Source organism: Nicotiana sylvestris, chromosome 3 (assembly GCF_000393655.2).
Source record: "Nicotiana sylvestris chromosome 3, ASM39365v2, whole genome shotgun sequence".
Classification (NCBI taxonomy): Eukaryota; Viridiplantae; Streptophyta; class Magnoliopsida; order Solanales; family Solanaceae; genus Nicotiana; species Nicotiana sylvestris.
The window spans coordinates 33,993,453-34,013,917 of NC_091059.1; the positions used below are offsets into that span (position 1 = coordinate 33,993,453).

General features: G+C 35.8%; 3 protein-coding genes across 4 annotated transcripts; 2 read left to right on the forward strand and 1 right to left on the reverse strand.

The window, feature by feature from the left end:
• Positions 1–491: 491 nt before the first annotated feature.
• LOC104223577 (superoxide dismutase [Cu-Zn] 2) lies at positions 492–3,938 on the forward strand. 2 transcript variants are annotated; one of them, XM_009775036.2, is made up of 7 exons: positions 492–792; positions 896–997; positions 1,402–1,497; positions 1,614–1,645; positions 1,734–1,809; positions 2,511–2,564; positions 3,320–3,582. In XM_009775036.2, exons 1-7 carry the CDS (start codon positions 711–713, stop codon positions 3,346–3,348), a joined length of 471 nt encoding a protein of 156 aa, XP_009773338.1. In that variant the 5' UTR covers positions 492–710; the 3' UTR covers positions 3,349–3,582. The 2 variants fall into 2 exon arrangements, with proteins under 2 accessions (XP_009773338.1, XP_070026821.1); XM_070170720.1 differs by lacking the exon at positions 3,320–3,582 and adding an exon at positions 3,731–3,938 and having other exon boundaries at positions 635–792.
• Positions 3,939–4,570: 632 nt separating this feature from the next.
• Positions 4,571–10,855, reverse strand: LOC104223578 (eukaryotic translation initiation factor NCBP). The gene is made up of 6 exons (XM_009775037.2): positions 10,518–10,855; positions 7,836–7,931; positions 7,619–7,723; positions 7,417–7,494; positions 5,114–5,233; positions 4,571–4,991 (listed from the first exon to the last, which is right to left on the reverse strand). Exons 1-6 carry the CDS (start codon positions 10,665–10,667, stop codon positions 4,860–4,862), a joined length of 681 nt encoding a protein of 226 aa, XP_009773339.1. The 5' UTR covers positions 10,668–10,855; the 3' UTR covers positions 4,571–4,859.
• Positions 10,856–15,802: 4,947 nt separating this feature from the next.
• LOC138887214 (uncharacterized) lies at positions 15,803–19,397 on the forward strand. The gene is made up of 3 exons (XM_070168937.1): positions 15,803–16,118; positions 16,167–16,258; positions 19,383–19,397. Exons 1-3 carry the CDS (start codon positions 15,803–15,805, stop codon positions 19,395–19,397), a joined length of 423 nt encoding a protein of 140 aa, XP_070025038.1.
• The last annotated feature ends 1,068 nt before the right edge of the window (positions 19,398–20,465 follow it).

Consider the following 20,465-nt stretch of genomic DNA (forward strand, 5'->3'; position numbering starts at 1 on the left):
GATTTTACTGGATCGTTATTGCTGTTATTGTTGAATTTTTTCTTAATAAGTTGTTAATGAGCCACATAATCTATCAAAGCATGAAAATCCAAGGGGAAGTATTATGAAATAATAGTGTCGATGTCTATTTGCATCGTCTACTCTATGAATATAATACTCGCTACTATTTTATTTTATGTCTATAAGTCGCACTACTTTATTACTTATGTTTGTAATTTTTACTACTTATTCATGATCTCAATGTTTAACATCATATTCATGACATTCATTTGTATTACCTCAATAAAATCCTGCAAATAAAGAATTTGGACATCATATTATATATACTTGAAAACATAGGGGAGAAATAAAGAAAAAAGCTCTCATTGTTTATCTCTATATTTCTTGCTTTCGTATTTAATATTATTATTTTTGAGCTTAATTTCTTAACATGATTGAAGGAAAAATTAGCAATTCTTGGAACAAATTTTTAGCAAAAGAACGTGTAAAAGGGATGGGAGAAAGTAATGATTATGAGTTCGGAGAAATCAGAATCAATGGGATATTTTATCTAAAATGAAATTTATCCATGAATTTTGAGTTCCCGAAGCAAAAAAAAAAAGGACCAACAGATAAATGGCTGCGTGGCAGGCACCTGGCAGCTGACCCTTATACAAGCCCAAAACACAGACAAAAAAAATGGAGAAAGAGTGAGAATATTATAGGGAAAAATGGGCGCCTTGAAAGCAGTGGCTGTCATCTCTGGTAACAATAGCGTCAAAGGCTCCTTACAGTTCATCCAACAACCCAACGGTAAATCCCCATTTTTGTCCCCCATATCTTTTTATTATGCGTATCAATGATGTTTCTTCTTCTTCTCTGTTGTTGTAATCATGGATTTGGGTATCCAATACAGGCTCTACCCATGTGAGAGGAAGAATAACTGGTCTCGCTCCAGGTCTTCACGGTTTCCATATTCATGCTTTGGGCGATACTACCAATGGCTGCAATTCCACTGGTCAAAAGCTACCTCCTTTGCTCTACTTCTTTTGTTCTGCTTTCTCCTCCCCCCCCCCCTCCCCTCTTTGTGTAGTTCAAGATGCTTGCTTTTTCTTGTAATACTTCAAGATTCTTTTGGGGGTTTCTGTTTAGCTGTAAAGCCACTGTTGCTATTGTTATTTGATGGTGCAATTTCTTTTTGGGGTTGGGGGAGATTGACTTCTGTACTGTTTTATGTACTGATAGTGTAATAATACAATTAGTATAATTTAAACTATTATAACAGGTTGCTACCAATTAATTAAAGATTACCCTTCAATGCTGTTACAGAGAGTTACCTGCAATTAAATTTTGTATTACCTGATTGTGTAAAATACTTTTTACATCGTCAATGCACACAACTTAAAACTCGTTAGTGTTTAGGACCTCATTTTAATCCACTTAAGAAGGATCATGGAGCTCCCACTGATGATGTGCGTCATGCGGGCGATTTAGGCAACATTGTTGCTGGTCCTAATGGTTAGTTTTATTATTGTTCATGCACAATTCATATTTTTCAATTTCCAAGTTGAGCTCTAATTAGATTGTCCCTTGAGAGATTTATGATTTTTTTGCTCTTTTTTTTTTCACTCAAGGGGTGGCCGAGATATCAATTTCAGATATGCTGGTACTACTATTGGATTTTTTTGAAGTTTTGTAGTTAGCTGAAATATTGCCTGACAATACTAATGCCAACTTTTCTTTTCTGTAATTAGATTCCGCTTAGTGGAGTACACTCCATCTTGGGGAGGGCAGTAGTTGTGCATGCTGATCCTGATGATCTGGGAAGAGGTATGGTTCTTGGTCCAACATATTTTATGTTTTTCGAGTAATGTATGATGGAAGTCCATTCAAGATGTTGCACAGAGTCCATTACAATTTTCCTTTCAGCTTGCTGTATAAGCTGCTTTGCAGAACTTATGCACCCTTTATTGTGGTTTCAAGATAATGTACAGTACAATACCACGGTGATAATTCTTGATGTTCTGTTTTATGGGAATTCAGTTGAGGTTTTGTGCAAAATTGTAATATTGACATCTTAATCAAGTAAACTATCTTCAAGTAAGGATTAAGTAGCTTGTTTGAGGCAAAGCTTGTTATTTCTTCTTCCGTAAAGATTTATTTCATAGCACACAATATGTTGTTCGGGCAAAGCACCAACTTCTGTTGTCTGCTGCTTTTCTTCAATTAGATGTGATGGATTGTGACCATTAATCATATCGTTCTCGTGCAACAAGCAGACTACGAACAACCCCTTCCCCCTTGAGGATGTTTTTAGACTGTTGTACGCCCTATCATCTATGAGGTCTCTTCATTTGGTTCCTAATATCATTTTTGAAACCTGGTCTACTATTCATTTCTCTTGAGGTTAAATGCACCATCTAAAGCCATTGTTCATGCTTTCTATGTGTTTAGCATAAAAATCAAAGTATTTTGAAGTATGTCTTTCTCTCTGAGTCTAGATCTGGCTAATTATTGCAACTCTTCATCAGGTGGACATGAACTTAGTAAGTCAACTGGGAATGCCGGTGCAAGAGTTGGCTGTGGTAATTACATTTTCTCTCTATTCCTTGAGATTACGGTAATATCTGCGTACTGGTGGTTGTTAAATTTGTCTCCTGTGTTGAGCTAGAGACATAAATACAGCATGTTATTAGCTCAAGTTAAATCTAAGGGATTATGTGATGAAAAGATAGACCAACTTTAAATAGAACAAGCCTACTAAAATGACTTAAGGGTGATACTGATTTTCAAGCTAATTAATTAGTCCTTCTAAATTGTACGGCTCGATATGAACTTGAACCTAAATTGCTGTATTCTCCAACAAAGAGCCTTAGCTTGATGTCTAGTGCCAACTTTTTAGGTCCAGCTAATGACTGCTGCTTATACTTGAAGTTCCAACTTGCTACATCGATGGAGAAGTTTACATTTTTTCTGAAATTGCAGATCTATACAACAACGACGACCCAGTAAAATCCCACAAAGTGGGATTTGGGGAGGGTAGTGTGTACGCAGACCTTACCCCTACACCGATAGGGCAGAGAGACTGTTTCCGATAGACCCTCGGCTCAGGAAGATGGAAATAAAACAAGAAGAGACAATTCATTAGTATCGCCAACATAAACCATAGAAATAGTAACAACATCATGAAAACTATAAAATAGATGACATGCAATAACAATAACCAGCAAATAAGATCCGGAGCTATGAAAAACATTGCAAATCTATGTTTGTCCTTATTTAGGATTTTCCCTTTTTGTTTCTCTGTGGCACTGATGTCTGTTGCACCTGTCTTCTGCAGGCGTTATTGGGCTTCAGTCATCTGTTTAGTACTTGTGTTACTCACTTCATCATGTTGCTCCTGTCAAAGTACTCGTTGTAGCTATACTTAACTTTCAGACATTCTTTACCTTTGTATATTATCTTCAGAAATTGGCATCAGTATCAGTTTATCATTAGGGCTGTAAACATAGAAACTGCATGCCTAAGAATGAGGATAAATGTCTCAACAATCCAAGAGAGAATATAATTGTTGACTAGAATGATATATAGGTTGCCCAACGACATCTACTCGTGATCTTCTTATTTCAAATCGGAGCTAACTGAACCTTAAAACCTTCGCTGCGCAACTTTTCTTTTTCAGAAGTTGCCTGTTTAAGTTGGCTTTAGATATTTGTGATCTTACTTATGTAAATTTGTCCTTCCCATGTAGATCAAAGGAACGGAGCAATCCTTTTTCCTTTGTGGGGCAGTTTTGAAATACACTCTAAAGGCAAGCACGAAGGAGCTATAGTTGGAACTTGTTTGTTAACCTCTGCCAGCTAACGCTACGTAACAGTCCCTCCATTCTAATTTATGTAATGTAATTTGACGCTAAATGAAATTTAAGAAAAAAGGAAGACTCTTGAAACTTGTCATAATATGTCTGGTCATAAGACATTTGAATCTTGTGGTCTTAAATATTATATACGTAAAATTACCACAAAAAAATATATTCTATACGTAATATTTTTGTGATTATAAAAACGCTTCCAATTTAGGGTAAAATAATAAAATGAAAATCTTAGTACTAAATTGTTTTCAAATATATAAACGTGTCATTCTTTATAAGTGAACTAATAAATATGTCACATAAATTGGAATAAAGAGAGTATACTCCAACGGACGTTTCTCACTACCAATAGCATCAGTTTGAAGAAAAGAGATTTATTGCTCTGGTGAAAGTTACCTGAAAATTTAACTCGAATTGGACAGCAAGAACCTTGCTAGTACACCATGAGAACTGAAGTTACCTCTTCGGTAGTGGCCCTTGTGGAACCACATCCTGCGAGATTTAAGTTTGGCAGTTCTACACCCTGTGATGATGTTTTCTCCACAGGGGATGCCCACTTTTTGCAGTGTCAGGATACAGTTATTCTCTGCTTTTTAAAGTTTGCTCGACCTAGTTTGGTAGTTGAAAGGAAATAACCAGTTGATATAAGGAGGGATTATCGAGTATATCAGACCTCCAAGAGATAGTAAAGCGCCAAAGTGACATGTAACTTGACAGAGCTGTCGTAATATGCACTTGAGATAACATCGCTTCTTCAAAAACTGGTAGCGAATGCATATTACAAGGCAAAAATTTCGCTAATATCTCTTAGCACAAAGCATATAGAAAATCTAGCACACTAAAACATCAGACAGTCAAGTTGAATGAAGTTTCTCCCTGGTTATTAGCTTTGCACCACAGTCAGCAATTTTCTGTCATGATTTGCGCTTGACCAAAGACCAACAAAATAAAATAATACTTTGCAATCTGAGCTCCTGCAGCTTCAATAGCAAAGAGGGCGGTTGCAAGTCTATCCTCTCAGCCAAGTATTGCAGTATGATGAATTGTCACGAAGAGAAGCATCATGGGGCTTGTATTCCATGACATAGCTACTGGGAAGCTTCAAATGTCTTTTGATTGAATCTCTGAGTGCCATCACAGCCTGGCGAAGCAAAGGGATTTAAGCATGTTTACATCTTTTTTTCTTTTTCTTTTTTTTTGAAATGAAGCATGTTTACATCTTCACATGAAAAGAATGAGTTACATAAAGGTTAGGTATATAACCTGATGATCTGATGCATTGCGGTTCCACACACTCAATATATCTTCATTGGAACGAACACTTAAAACTGCACCACATATGTTATCACCATAATCAAGCTGATCACCCACCAGGGACAGAACCTAGGTAAGAGCCATATCACATTTAGAAGTTGAAGCAGAATTCAAGCAGCACTACAGACCCTGATGATCTGAGGATGTACAAATTAACTGTGCAGGCGGTCACCCATCTTTCAATGTTTTGGTGATCTTGCTATCCCTATACAGCTACTAATAGTTGCTGCTATTACATTCACATCATCTAGCTAATGGTTATTTAGCCATTTTACTCCTTTTAGTTGACAAAGGAAGAAGCAACATAAATTCATCCAACAAGAATGTACACTTAAAATAAAACACTTTTCTCCATAATAAAGAATTATTCAAGGTGTAAATTCACCAAAAATTACCTAAGGTGATAGCTAATAAAATATGAATGATACTCCTGATAGAAAATAAAAAAATTAGCGACACAGTGACTTCAGAACGACGATGGTTAAATATCCAAAAGTATCAATCTTAATACAACCTCCAACACCAACTTAAGTAAATTCACAATAGCGAGTATAAGAACTCCAAGCAAATATATGAACTCTATACATGCAAAGGACATCTTATACATGACTAAAAAATTTTGGGTAGTATATTGGGATGTTGAAAGAAATATGAAGAAGCCAGAAAGTAAAAGATAATAAGATGAGAAACACAGGTCTATGAATTACTGTCAAAAATCAACTTTCAATGCTTATACTCTCTGGCTAGATAGCAAAATCCAATAGGGGTATCTCAGCATCCATAGGGGTTGCGTGGCTGGCGGAAAAAGTTATCTGGGATTAATAAATCCTAGATTATTTAGTACTATTGCTTTTTTTTGTTCATTGGATTAAAAATGGGATATACTATGTATAATCCAAGACACGTGCTTGGTTTGAAGCTGGATAAATTTCTTGTTTCCAATTTTAGCGTGAACCGACATATGAGTAAATAATAATTATTGTTGATATTTTTGTAATAAAAATCAATCTTTACTTATCACAGAAGTATCCTAAAATAGATAAATTTAATTTGTAAATTCATGGTCTTGAGATAGCAAATGCAGCAAAAATTTCAAAGTCTTATATCTTGAAGTGGTCGTCCTTTTTTAATTATAAATAAAGTATATCAAATTTAGGTAATAGCAAAGTAAGTTTGATCAAATTTAATCTATATCTCAAGACCATTAATGAATTATCAGGGAATTCAACTTCTACAGGCTAATGGCTCAAAGAAAATGAATAAAGAAACCAATTTATTTTTCTCATATTCTATGTTGATGCAGCGAGAGCAAAGAAGGAGAAGTTGATTCACCTCTTTCAAGCTTTATTTTCTGTCTCTCTTAGAACTGAAGAAGCTTGGCGAAAATCTTGTTGAGTGTAAGAGCAGCCGAAGAATCAGAGCGCTTTGAAATAAAAAAGCACTAAAGGGTCAATTGGTTTTGTGGCTCTTTACATACTTGTTTTTAGTTTTATGATCTACCTTTTTTTTACACATGGGAAATTTACTTTTCCACGTGAGAGATTTGTCTTTTAAACATAAGAGATCGAAAAAGGTCATTTTCTTAAATTATAAATTGTAAAGGGGCATATGATGTACAAATAGCACTAAATTTAATTCCAAAGTCTAAACTAGGATATCACACCTTATCCCATGAACCAAACAACCCCTTCGGCTAAAAGGCACCGGTCTATTTTGGTATTCGATTTGGATACCTGGAAAGTACCACTACTTACATCATGGACACCGTATCATTTAATTATTAGATATTATACTGCTTCTGCGCTTAATATCTTTATCAATAACACTAGAAGTCTAGTTAAATGGAATTAACATTGAGGGTGTGTTTGGTATGATGGAAAATGACTTATATTCCACAAACCATTTTCCTGATAAATGTTTTCCGGTATTTGGTTGGAGAGTGAAAAATTTTCTTGAAAAATATTTAGTAATAATCTTTAATAAATATTAGCAAACCAGATAGTGGTTTTAATGAAATTTTGAGTATTAATAATTGATAATAATGTCTAAGTGTTGGTTAAAGCAATGATATGAAATTAAAAGTCAAGATAATTATGAAGGAAAAAGACTTTCCCCAGAAAAATTTTAAAATATTTTCTCGAAAATGCTTTTTTTCCACAGAAAATAACTCAGTTTCTAGTGTTTGGTTGCTAGAATATTTTCCAGAAAACATTTTTCCGCATAGCAAAAGCACCCTAGGATAGCTCACTTACCAAGTCTTCCCAGAAGCGGCCTGAGACAGCCTTTTTAAAACGAATTATCCACTTTCCACCATTGCAGTTAGCAGAATCCTTCATAAACATTAAAGAATATAATCAGAAAATTAACTCAGTACGAGATGTCCATAATACAAACTTGTAATGAAATAGAAAACACCAAAAAACAGCAGTTAGAAGCATGATCACAAGATTTTACCTCCCATAATGGACAAATGCCATCCTTGAAAAGATGCAAATCAGCTGGGCTTGGCAATGTTGATGGTCGAGCAAAGTGGCAATAGCAAACCCAAAATCGTTCGACCTACCGATAAGGAATGCAAAGTACATTTATAAAGGAGCCGAATTCAAGTACTTTTGAAAAGAAGATGGATACTTCAAGTATAAACAAATTTTCTACAAATAAAATGACTTACAGTACTAAAATCAACAATTTTCTTGATATTGTCCTCGTACGATGTTTGAGTTCGAACCCCAGGTGTCCGCCGAGTGTACCAAAACACAAAATTGTGCTGATCATGAGAATGAAGAACGTTAGTACCTAGACAAACAAGAGATATTACATAATAATAGCAAAAATGAACAACAAAACATGACAGATATATAATTGTACACATAGAATACTGTCATTATGATCTCTGTCATATTAATATCTATGGAAGAGGCCAAGTGGGCATAACAGGGTGCTTAGTTGTTGTGCAAGTATCCTCATAGATTTTGTGCAATTTCAAATCCAGATAATCTCCTACAACTTAGGAAAACAAAAGACACCTCTGCATCATCATTGTAGAAGATGAAAGAAAAGGACAGTCTGGTGCACGAAGCATCCCGTGTTCACGTAGGTCCGGGAAAGGGTCGCACCGTAGGTGAGTATGATGTAGGCACCCTACTCCGTGGTGATTCCATGGCTCGAAAACGTGTACCTTCAAATGCACCAATTCATAGGTGTGAAACAATGGCCAGTGTTATAACGGGATGAGGTAGACCTAAAATCACATGGAATGTAGTTGTCTCATAAGAACTACAATCTCTTGGAATCCATTTGGAATTGGCAACAAATAGGACACAATGGAAGAAAAAGACATATATAGGCAATACCAATTAGTTAGGAATATGTTTTAGTCACGTTGGTATGTTTATTATAGGTCATATGTTTTCTAGGAGATTAAACCTATCAGAATATAGATTTATATGACAATAGAAGAGATAGAGAACTTGTAGTATTTTTTTTTCCTGCATTAGGTAGGGGTAAGGTCTGCGTACAGACTACCCTCCCCAAGACTACCCTCCTCAGACCCCACCTGTTGGGATCATACAGGGTTTGTTGTTGTTGTTGTTGTTGTTGTTGGTCTGAGATGAGCTTGACATGCATGGTAAGTGGGGATTCATATAGTCGACCCTAACTTGCTTAGAATTTAAGCGCAGTTGTTGTATCTTTGTAGTTTGTAAAAAAGATGTAACTACTTTAAGACTTTATATGTGAAATTCCTGCCATGTGAAAACCGGTCTGCATTTAGAATTATTTGTGGCAGTATTGTTAGAGCCTATTCAACTGGATAAAAAAATTCTATTAATTATTTCACTTAGAATTATTTAAACATGCAATGCTAGACTAAGAAGGAATACAGCCTAAAGAACTGGTCATTTTAATTAATCATCATCTTATTACTAATGATAACTCAAATAACTCGGAAGTAATTCTCATAACCCTACCCAAACTGGCCCTAAATATAAAGGACGTTAGATCATGTTATCATGCAATCATCTGACTGAACTAGGCAAGATAATCAGGTTGCAATTAGAATAGACCAATTAACTTGTAGATCACGTATCAATTGCCATTCTAATTGTTCAACATATCGAGGCAACCTAGCAAGGGAATAATTATAAAAGTGTTCAAAAATAACAATAAAAATGAAGGTAATACAAGTATCTAAAATAAAAAATTAAAAATGAAGGCAACCTAGTAAGGAAAATGTTCATAGATGTACAAAGAACAGGAAAAGATTTTGGAAGTTCATCACTAAAATACTCCTCTAACTGATAATCGAATTTCTATTGCTTTTCTTAATATATTAAGAAAGGCTAGTACATGCACCTAACTTATGAATAAATACTTAAAATGATAAAAAAGTGACAGTCCAACAGAAGATATTCAACTCCAAGTTGGAAGATATGCTCTCCATCTTGTTTTTACAGTATTAAGTTCTACTAAATTTGTCATACAAGAGGCAAAACTTGAATTTTGTTTCAGAGTCAAGGATCATAGAAGACAATGAAGGCTTTATATCTCTAAACAAGTCAACTGGCAGAAGAAAATGAGAGAACCAGAATAGACAAAGCTATACTGTGATCATTGGCATTAAGATTGCCTTCAATTTAGGCAGTGAATCCCCTCGTTGGGTCAAATCAGAAATCGCTATTTCATATATATTGTCCTCAGTGAGAAATCACCAATCCATTTTCCAGAAGTTCCACTAATCAGAGTGCTCCAATGTTGCAGTTCTTCATATATGCTTAATGGTGGTGATTCTTTCGGTGAATCATTAGCATTCCTTTTTTTAATGACAGTAGTGTCCAGGCTAACTTCTATGCACCTCGACTATTTGATTAGATACCTGCTACCTCCCACCAGCAAAAGTATTAAATAACTCTGACCGCCAAAGCTTAGGCAGATGGGACATCAGCATTCATTCTATTAACTAAGTGATTTCTCCGGGTTCATGTATTCTCCCCCTCTACTCAAAGAGGTTACTTCCTAGCTAAGTGCCCAGTAACAATTTCTCCGTCCCATCCAACTCCATAAAGGCATCAACGAGCATTTCATACACAAGTTTGACCTAGTTAACTCTCGCAATTCAAAAGAGTAGCCAAACAGTATAGAGATCATTATATTGCATTCATAACTATATTTCACAAAACTATATGGAAGAAAGATATGTATCTCATAAATTAATTCTACAAAAGAACACCTCACATAAGAATAAAGAATAAAAGCACCAATCCATGTCCAACAGATGAACAAATAATAGTAAAAATCAACAAACAATTTTAAAAACGCAAAAAAAAAGCGTATTAGCCAATTAAAAGAGAGAAACCTTGAGAGGGTGAAGACCAGCTTTGAGATCGAGTGCAGCGCGTTCGAGATCTTTGGCTTCTCTATCTGCCGTCAAGGAATCAGTCGTCGGAGATGGAGTATTGTTCAAGTTCTTCTTCTCCAACTCTCTCTTCTCCCCCGTCACTTCCATTAATCAAAACCCTAGTTTTTATATATATCTACAATCTACAGCTATCTACACGTCTATGTATAAGAATATACTTCACCGGCTTTCTGGTGTCTGGCGGTTATCCTATTGGGTGTAATAGAATGAACAAACTGCAAGATGAAAGCAAAGAAGACGATTGTACTTCGACTGCGGCTTCCTTTCTTCAAAATGAATCGGGTCGGATCACCCGCGTTATCTTATTAGTGCACTACGCTGCCGACTAACCATCTATTAGTCTTGATTTAATTAAAATACTTTTATTTTATTTTCTTTTTTTTCCTCTAAATTTGAAATCAAGGAAATAACTTTAACCGATCAAGGAGGAGGTAAATTATCGATCATAGGTTGAAATCCATGTTACTTAGAATTCGCACAAATAATTTTTTAGCAAGAAAGTGGTCAATAAACAATTAAAAAAGGTTAATTTGTGATTGATAAACGACCAAAAAGAAAGTTGATCAGCGATCATTAGTTGATAAATGACCAAGTAGGAGGTTGATAATCAATAATAGGTTTTGATCGACCATGAAGGAAGTCGCTTTATTGACTATAGCTTGCTAATAGATCACGTAGGTAATTTATAATCCACTAAAAAAAAGGATCGATTATGGATAATAGGTTGAAAATCGACCAAAGAAGAGATTGATTAACACCTAGGAGTAATTTTAATCAAAATAGTAGTAGAAGAAAAATTGATATATTTTGTATTCTTTACTATAATTACAAGGTCATCTACCTAATTGAAAAATGTATTCCCAATTGAAGACTTAGGAAGTCACTTAATTAACTATCCCTCCGCATAGTAGTTGATGCATAATTTTGGCAACTGAGTGATCTTCGTTCTTCTTGCTTTGTAGATCTTTGGTTAGGAGGTTTGGTTAATAGTTTTATAGCCCGTTTGGCCAAGTTGCAAAAATTAGCTTATTTTGAGAAGTGCTTTTCTCAAAAGTACTTTTGGTGAGAAGCAGTTTGTGTTTGGCTAATTAATTTGAAAAATACTTCTGAGTAGCTATTAGTGTTTGGTCGAGCTTTAAAAAACTGCTTCTAAGTGTATTTTTCTCAAAAGTGCTTTTGGAGAGAAGCTACCTTTTTCTGCTTTTCCAAAACTGCTAGCATGTTTGGCCAAACTTCTAAAATCAGCTTATTTTAAGAAGTGCTTTTCTCAGAAGTACTTTTTAAAAAAGTGATTTTGGTGAGAAGCAGTTTATGTTTGGCTAATTAATTTTAAAAGCACTTTTGAGCAGTAATTAGTGTTTGGCCAAGCTTTTGGAAACTGCTTCTAAGTGTATTTTTCTCAAAAGTGCTTCTCAGAAAAGTATTTTTTGAGAGAAGCTACTTTTTTCTGCTTCTCAAAAACTGCTTTTGCTTCTCCTCAAAATCATTTTTTTCCTTCCAAAAACTTGGCCAAACACCTCAATTACAAAAGTACTTTTGGCTAAAAAAGCACTTTTGGCCCAAAAAAAAACTTGGTCAAACAGGCTATGCTTCTGCTTCTCCTCAAAAGCACTTTTTTTCTTTTCAAAAGCTTGGCCAAACACCTTAATTTTAGAAAAAAACACTTTTGACAAGAAAAGTATTTTTACCTCAAAAGAAGCTTCGCCAAACAGGCTATTAGTTAGTGAGCTATCTATAATTCTTCCTCCTTGAATGCCACTTTCTAGCTCTTATCCAACTATAATCAAATCGAAAAAATTGCACGCACAAATTTCGAGCAACTTATCAAAATATGTGCCTTCTTGAATTTCACAAAGGTAGATATCAATTTCTCTTCGGCAATGAAGGATGTATTATTGAAGCTTCTAACCACCATCGAGTGGCATATATTTGGAAAGACTCATGAGGTATTTTCTTTACTTTAAGAAAATCGGCCATGTGACGATCGACTCTGATGTTGAACTCATTGTTTATAAAATCGCGGCTCATATCCTCCCATATTTGCCATTTTCTAAAGTCTTGTTTGGTGTACCAAGTGACTATCAATCCAGATAAACTTTGAATGAATAATATCATCCGGAAGGCCTCATCATGTCCAATCATAATCAATCTGCTATAATAATCCTTTAAATGAGCGACGGGATCTCCAATCCTATTGAAAGTGTTAAACTTTGGCAGCTTGCACCCTGGCAAATTGGTCGAAACTCAACGTTCGGATGGAGACACAAATTTAGACTTCGATAATTCCTGGATGCAGTTCTTCTTCAATGGTTTTTCTTAAATTGTGGATCTCATTGTCCAAATCCTTATGGCTACTTGGCTGAATTTTGTTTCTATGTCTTGTGTGTTTGCATAATGCATGTCTTGCTTGTTTTCCCCAAAAGATACCCCGATTGTGGAAGGCTAAATATTGAAAATCATCAAGACTTAATTGATAGTGTAGGTTGATAGAATTTGTGGAGAGATTGTATAGGTAGGACATGGGCAAGGACATATGGTTATGCAAATATTTCGTGTAGAGCTAGAAGCAAAGGTTGTATTTTGAAGAAGGTTGAAAGTATTTCCCAGATTAACCAACACGTTTCTTCGCACCATATTTACCTTGGTACCATTTTGTGCTTGTAACAATCACATATCGATACTGAATATTTTAAATTGGATTGCTATTTTAGATTCATCCTTTATGCAGATTCGTAGCCAAAATAATTTTCAAGGCTCGACAACCTAGAGAAAATAAAATTATACAAAACAAAAAGTAAAGTGTTGGAGTATTCAACCTATATGAAGTAAATGCAAAAAAAAAAAAAGAATAAATTATTTGATGAAATATATCATTTCATAATTTGGTTGAATAGGAGCCCTAGAAGAGATGACCCAAAATCGTAAAACAAATACACGAGAATGACTTGATATCTTAGTGGAAGACGCTCGAGACTTGATGAAAGAAAGTGAATCTACTGGAAGTTTATGAAAGGTTTACTAATGTGGAAAATCAAAGCTATAGTTTTGGCATAAGTCCTTGTCCATGTTGACTCTAGCGTATTCCAAAAATTACCACAGTCTTAATGATGGCATTTTTGGTGATTTCTCTGAGGCATGATGTCCTATCTAATCATACTCAATGTCTTCAGGATCAATCAAATTGCATTTTAAAATGTTGCCCTAGTTCCTTCGAATAAAATTTTCTATTATAACGAGATCGAGCCTTATGTAGACTGCATATGTATCTCACCAAGGGAATCACGCCAAAATGTAGTTCCAAGTTCATAATCGTAATTTTACTAAATGTGATCGAATTTGATGTGGATTGCTTACGTATTCCAGCAAGAGAATCGGGTTAAAATGTTGTTTGCTTACATAAAAGGAGAATTTAGATTATTTTTTTAAAAGGGTCAAACTCGCATGAGGCTGCCTACATATTCCATCAAGATATGATGAAACAGAAATCAAACCAGTGTAGTTCCTACATAAAATAAAGATTTTGAAAGTTTTAAAATAAAGGGCTAAACCCGATATGGGGTTGCATGTATATATAACAGGCTTGGTGTAGTTCACTACAAAAGAGGAAACTTAAGGATACAAAGAGTTTTCTCATTTAAGCTTACAAAAATACATAACTATTCCCAAAAGATATGGCTACTTTAAAACTAACTTTTAGTTCATATCTCCCAACTATTCTTCTTCTAGGAGGTACACTCATATGTTTAATGGTTCTTCTACATTGCTTGTTTGTAAGGAAGAGCTGGATTGGTAAATTGTGTATATGCTACTTGGTGAAATTCGATATAGGGATGAGAATTAGAGGTTCATACCATACAAACTGAGGGCGAGGCACTAGTCTTTGAGTGGCCCTATATTATCTAACAACTTCTGGATCTCCTCCTTCAAATAATAGCACTCATCGGTAGTGTGACCTGTCATGCCCGAGCGAAAGGTGCAATTCCTGGCTAGATTAAATAAAGGGGAAAGATTGGGAGGTTTCGATTGAAAGATCCCAGCTAATCTCAATCTTTTACATATGTATGAAGACGGTTAATTCAATGGGGTGAAAGTTTGAAGTTTTCTCATTTTGGGAATTGGCGGCGAAGGGCTTGGTGCTTCAACGACCACTATTTTCATTTGTCTCAATCGAATTGCCAAGCTCGAAAGTTGGTTATACTACTTTTCCTTGAGGTTCCTTTGATTTCAAACTCTCGAGAGACTCTATGGATTCCCTTTTCAATGGACTGCAACTGCAACTTCTAGGAGTATTATTGGAGGACCATGACCCATATTGCTTGACAAATCTTTTACTAAATCATCCCAATTGAACCATTTTCATGTGTCTTGCTTCACACACCACATCAAAGTTGGCCCTACAAGCGTCCTAACAAAGAGCATCATTTGAAATTCATTGCCTTTTTTAACAACCTAACTAGTTATTTTGAGTTCTACCATCTCATTCTGTGATATGAGACCTCGAGTAGATTCATATAATATTTTATGACTTGCATGTACGATTGGTTTGATTTTCGAACGGTTCGAGAGTGATTTGGAATACCTGATTATCAACTAGAGGCTTTAAGTTAAAAAACGATTTACCAAAGTCAACATTATAGGTAAACCAGCCCGAATTCATGATTTGAAGGTTCTAATAGGTTTGTATGACGATTTTAGACTTGTACGTATATTCGGTTCGAGTCTCTAGTAGGTCAAGGTTAATCTAGCACTTCTAGTTGAAAGTTAAAATTCATGAACTTAAGAGAGTTCCATAATTTGGATTAATCTCTGATGCTTGGTTTTGATATTGTTATTTGTGTTTTAATCTCTTGAAAAAATTCGTAGAGTATATGAAGACTTTCTAGGATGGTTAGACGAGGTCTCGAGGGGCTCGAACGAGTTTCGAGATAGTTTCTGAGCATTTCGATTTGAGTTGCAACTGGTAATTTTTTGGTGCACAATAGTGCATCGTGATTGTGGAGCTAAATCTTGATCTCGTTCAAAGACTTGGCCACGGTGATGCTGACTTAGACTTGTAGTGCGGTGGTGACAAGACCAATTGCTGAGAAGCTGTCCGATCCAGGGAGTTTCACAATTCCATGTACCATTGGTAATTTTGCTTTCGCCAAAGCACAATTCCATGTACCATTGGTAATTTTGCTTTTGCCAAAGCACTGTGTGATTTGGGGGCTAGCACAAATCTTATGCCCTTGGCGATCTATAAGAGGTTGGGTATTGGAAGAGCTAAACCCATTTCTATGTTGTTGCAGTTGGCTGATAAGACCGTGAAAAGTCCTTCTGGTATTTTGGATGATATGTTGATTCAGGTAGGGAAATTTGTATTCCCTGCATATTTTGTTATTCTAGATTGCAAGGTGGATGAAGAGACTTCCATAATTTTGGGAAGGTCGTTCTTTGCCACTGGGAGAGCTCTTATTGATTGTGAGACTGGGGAGCTCAAGATGCGGTTGAACGATGAAGAGATAACATTCAATGTGCAGAAATCTATGAGGCGACCAAGTGAATTCACCAATTGTTCTCTTATTGATGCCGTGGATGTAATCGTAGAAGCTGATGATGAGATGCTGACTATTGAGGACCCTCTTGCTGCATGTCTGGTAAATTTAGATGAGGTGAATGGGGAAGAACTGGCGGAATGGGTATTGGCTCTAGAGGGTGTCGACGCCCCCTTTTTCTACGCGTGGGTCGAAATCGGGTATACGACATTGGGAGGACAACTCTATTCCCTTTCGAGAATTGGGTCTTAGAAGTTGAAGAGTCGTCACCTAATGATTATAGTGCATTAGGACACTTTAAGAAAGAATTTGAGATGAAGAGACCAGAGATTAGGGTGAGGGCTAGAAATTATCCCGAGGAGAAGGTGTTAGGCACCCCTCAAGATCCACAAGTGTGGTTCCCAGCCATGCTACAATTGTGACTTTACAAGTAAACAATCAAGGCTCAAATAAGGACTCGCATATAACATTGCAATTAGGTTGAAAACTTTTGAAGGCAAGTAGAGATGGCAGAAATTTATGAAAAAGAATTTGAAGAGTTTTACAAGAAGAGATGAAAGCAAATAAAGGGAAGGGGGTCATAGGTTTATGATTAATATGGATCACTTCAATGCAATATCCAACAATCACTCCTCAAAAGAGGGGTCGCACGTGATATTAGCGCACCGGTCATCATATTCATATTCTACCCTTTCCACCCCGTTAAGGTATTAAAGCACGGAATGGTATCGTTACTTATTGCATGCTATTACCCGTCCCAATCCTATCAGTATTGGAGGCATTGAGACTATTAATCCTACAGGGTAAGGAGTAGGCTGAACCCTCAGGTTTAAAGGATAAAATGCTAATCGACATACACAACAAATATGACCGCACATAAAAGGGCATACAAAGACAAATAAAAGCTCACAGATCCCTCTACAAGTAAACATGTATTAGCACGTCTCTAACACATTTAAGGTCTCAAGGATAAAAGTTTTAGAGAAAAGGAATAAGTGACAGTAATTGAGTAAGTAAAAAGCTAAGGGAACTGTTAAAACCTCGTTTGAAAAGGTAAAGACTTGAAAATACAATAGTTTAAATCAAAGCAACATGATTCTGGGCAGAAAAGAGCCCAGCAGTTTGAAAACTTAACAGAGCAAGAATCAGAAAAATCAGTGAGAGTAGATATGTTATTTCAAAAAAAAAAAAACTTACTTCCAGATAGAGGTGGATTTTAAGTAAAAGAGTGAATTTCAGAGAGTCAGAACAGGAATGAAAGCGGCAGAATTCAAATTAAACAAAAGCTGGTTAATCTTAAACTGATAAGAACATGATTAATCGATTCTTATTAGGCCTAAAGTTTGTCAAGGCGTCGTATGCGTTGCCTAATTATCTTAAAGGGTGAACATGCATATTTAATCCCAGTTTTAAAAGGACACAGTTAACCAAGCTTGTATTAACGGTTTAAACTATACTGGTGAGGCGTTCAACTAATTGCAACTCGGGCAGAATAAAACCCTAAGTAACATGGTGTCTGATGCACACAGAAGTCCTAGAACATGGTATCTAAATGCTAGTGAGAATGCAACAGTAGTTTTATGACAATTACTTGTTAGTTATTAACGGATCATGATTACAAAATGAGTATGATAACTGGCTGCAAGTAAAGGGCCTAAAAACAGGATCTCTAATTGTATGAGATGCATGTCCTATACAGGATATTTATTGCACAAATAAGTAAGTAAAGGCCTATAAGCATGTTTTCTACCCATTATTTAAACTAAGCATGCATAACCCATCCCAATTTCACTATGACCCCAATCAGTTGTTTACAAGTTATTACAAACCATGATAGTTGAATTACAATAATAAAGAAAAATAAGAAGTTATTCTATAGGGAGCCTTCAACCAGGCCCAATCTTCCAATCTTCAAATCAAGGTTATGAAACAATCGACTGTAATTGTAATACCCAACAAAAGTCGGGGTCGATTTCCACAGGGAGCTATATATGGGATTTATGAGTATATATTATAGTACGTGAGTTTGAACTATATCAATTTACACTTCCACAAATTGGTGTTGTTTCAAGTCTATTTTAAACTAAGATTGCAAAGTTAAGAAATGAAACTAGGAAATTATTTTTGTTATTTTTCAAGTTTTGTAAAAAGCCTAAGGCTATGAACATCACCTAGATGTTTGCCTAATGGGATATAAACCTTAATGCTTGTTTTGTTGATCGGGATGTATTATAACTATTAACACTCAGTTACCCACTCAGTACCTCTCGGCCTGAGATTGATTTTACCCAATTTGGCTTTCTCAAGTTCAAATGGGTATTGCTCAAAGCGGTTGATAAAAGCTCAAGTCGGGTTATTACTATCTCTAGGTTGAACCTTTTAATTAGGATTATCAATCTCTCAATTGACCCAATTTCTTGTTAGCCAAATTTTCTTAGACTAAGTCTCTCTTTCTCATGTAGAGACTAAGTCAAATAGGCTTGAACTAATGTTTGCAACCATTAATTCCACAAATTAAAGCATGAACAAGGCTAAATAATAAATACCCAACCATAAACAAGCATTAAATTAAACACCCATAAGGTTTACAAACTAGGGTTGGGTGACAACCCTAGTAAAAATCTAGCTACTCATACTTGAAATTGAAGAAATAGAAGAAGATATGCTAATTAAACTCATATTGTAAAATAAAAATGATAAAATCTATGTTAAAGTATCCCAAAATATGAAAAACAACTAAAAGAAGCAAAGAGAAACGACTACTGTAGTTGCTGATGTCAAAAGTTAACCTAAAATTATGAAACGCATCTATTTATACAGGGCTGAAAATTTCGAACAAAAATGCCCTTCGGGAGTTTCTACGGCCGCACAATTCCGTGTGCGATCCGCAGAATTCATCAACTTGTCAAGAGTGGAAGTCTGCGGCCGCAAAATTCTGATCTGCAGTCGCACGACACTCTTTCTGCGATCCACAAATTTGTAACTGCGGCTGCATCTTGCTCTTTTGCGGTCCGCACTTTTACATCTGCGACCGCATAGTACTTCTTCTGTGGCCGCACAATTCTTGTGCGGTCTGCACTTTTGATGGACTTGGAATGCACATTCCCTGAACTTTGCTCCTGGCCCAGCTTTTACGGTTGCACAATTCATGTTCGATCCACACTATGCACGATACTTTGCTGACTTTTCCTTCATAATCTGTGGCCGTATATGATATTCTGCGGTCTGCACTTTTGAGATTCTGTGTCTTTTACGTTCTTGAGTTCAGATTACTCCTTCTTGAGTTGGATTTCATCTTGAGAATTCATCTTCCAATATTCCTGCAATTAAGTAGATTTCATCAGTTTTCAGGAACATAATTAAATGCTTTTGGACTAAAACAAAAGCTAAAAGGCATTAATAAGTAGGCAAAATCCCCACTTATCAACTCCCCCAAACTTAAGTTTTTGTTTGTCTTCAAGCAAATAAAATGGTTCCCACCTCCACAAGTTAAGGGCCATTCCAACCAATCAAAGGTGAGTCATTCACACATCTATTGGGACCAACAATTACCCACACTACTTATGCATTATCAACAAAGCGACAAGTTAAACTTTTATGCACATATAGTTCTAATGTGACATTTGAGCATCAAGAGTTGACTTTATTCATCAAGAAAGTTTCCTCTTTCATGTAGGTCATTTTGGATCCCAAACTCCTCCCTCTCTACTCTCCGTTTGCCTATCTCGCTTAAGAATTTTAGCACTCAATCCAAAGATATATATATATATATATATATATATATATATATATATATATATATTTGCGAAAGGTTCACTCATCTCTCTCAAAAGAATGTATCAAGTACGGCTTTAAGTACCATAGGCTTGCCCCTCATGTAGATCACCACCAATGTAAGCTCACTCGGCTTGAAATCACGTAAGGCATTTTCGGAATGCAATGAAAGCTTTTGGACTAAGGTTGGATATGCTATGATAAAACAGGTTCATCTTTCCTTAAGCACTCTATTTTCTATTCTCGGCTCATGCTTTGCCAATTCTTTGAGGCATTTTCTTTTCCTTGGGAAAACCAGAGAGACTTAACATCACTCTTTCTTGATCATGACATTCATTTTCTCCCTCTTTGATTTATCCATGCTTTGCATCATTACTTTTCTTTGAATCCCTTCAACTCTTCAATTTATTCACTTTCTTTTTGCATTTTTCTTTTCTTGACTTTCCTTCTCATCATTTTTTTCCTCTTTTTGTTCCTTGATACCTCTTTCAAGTTCCTCGTTTCTTCCCCAAACTTACTTTTTTTAGCTAATTGTTTCACAAGAGTGTTAAGGAAAGCCCGGGTGCCAATAGAGGGT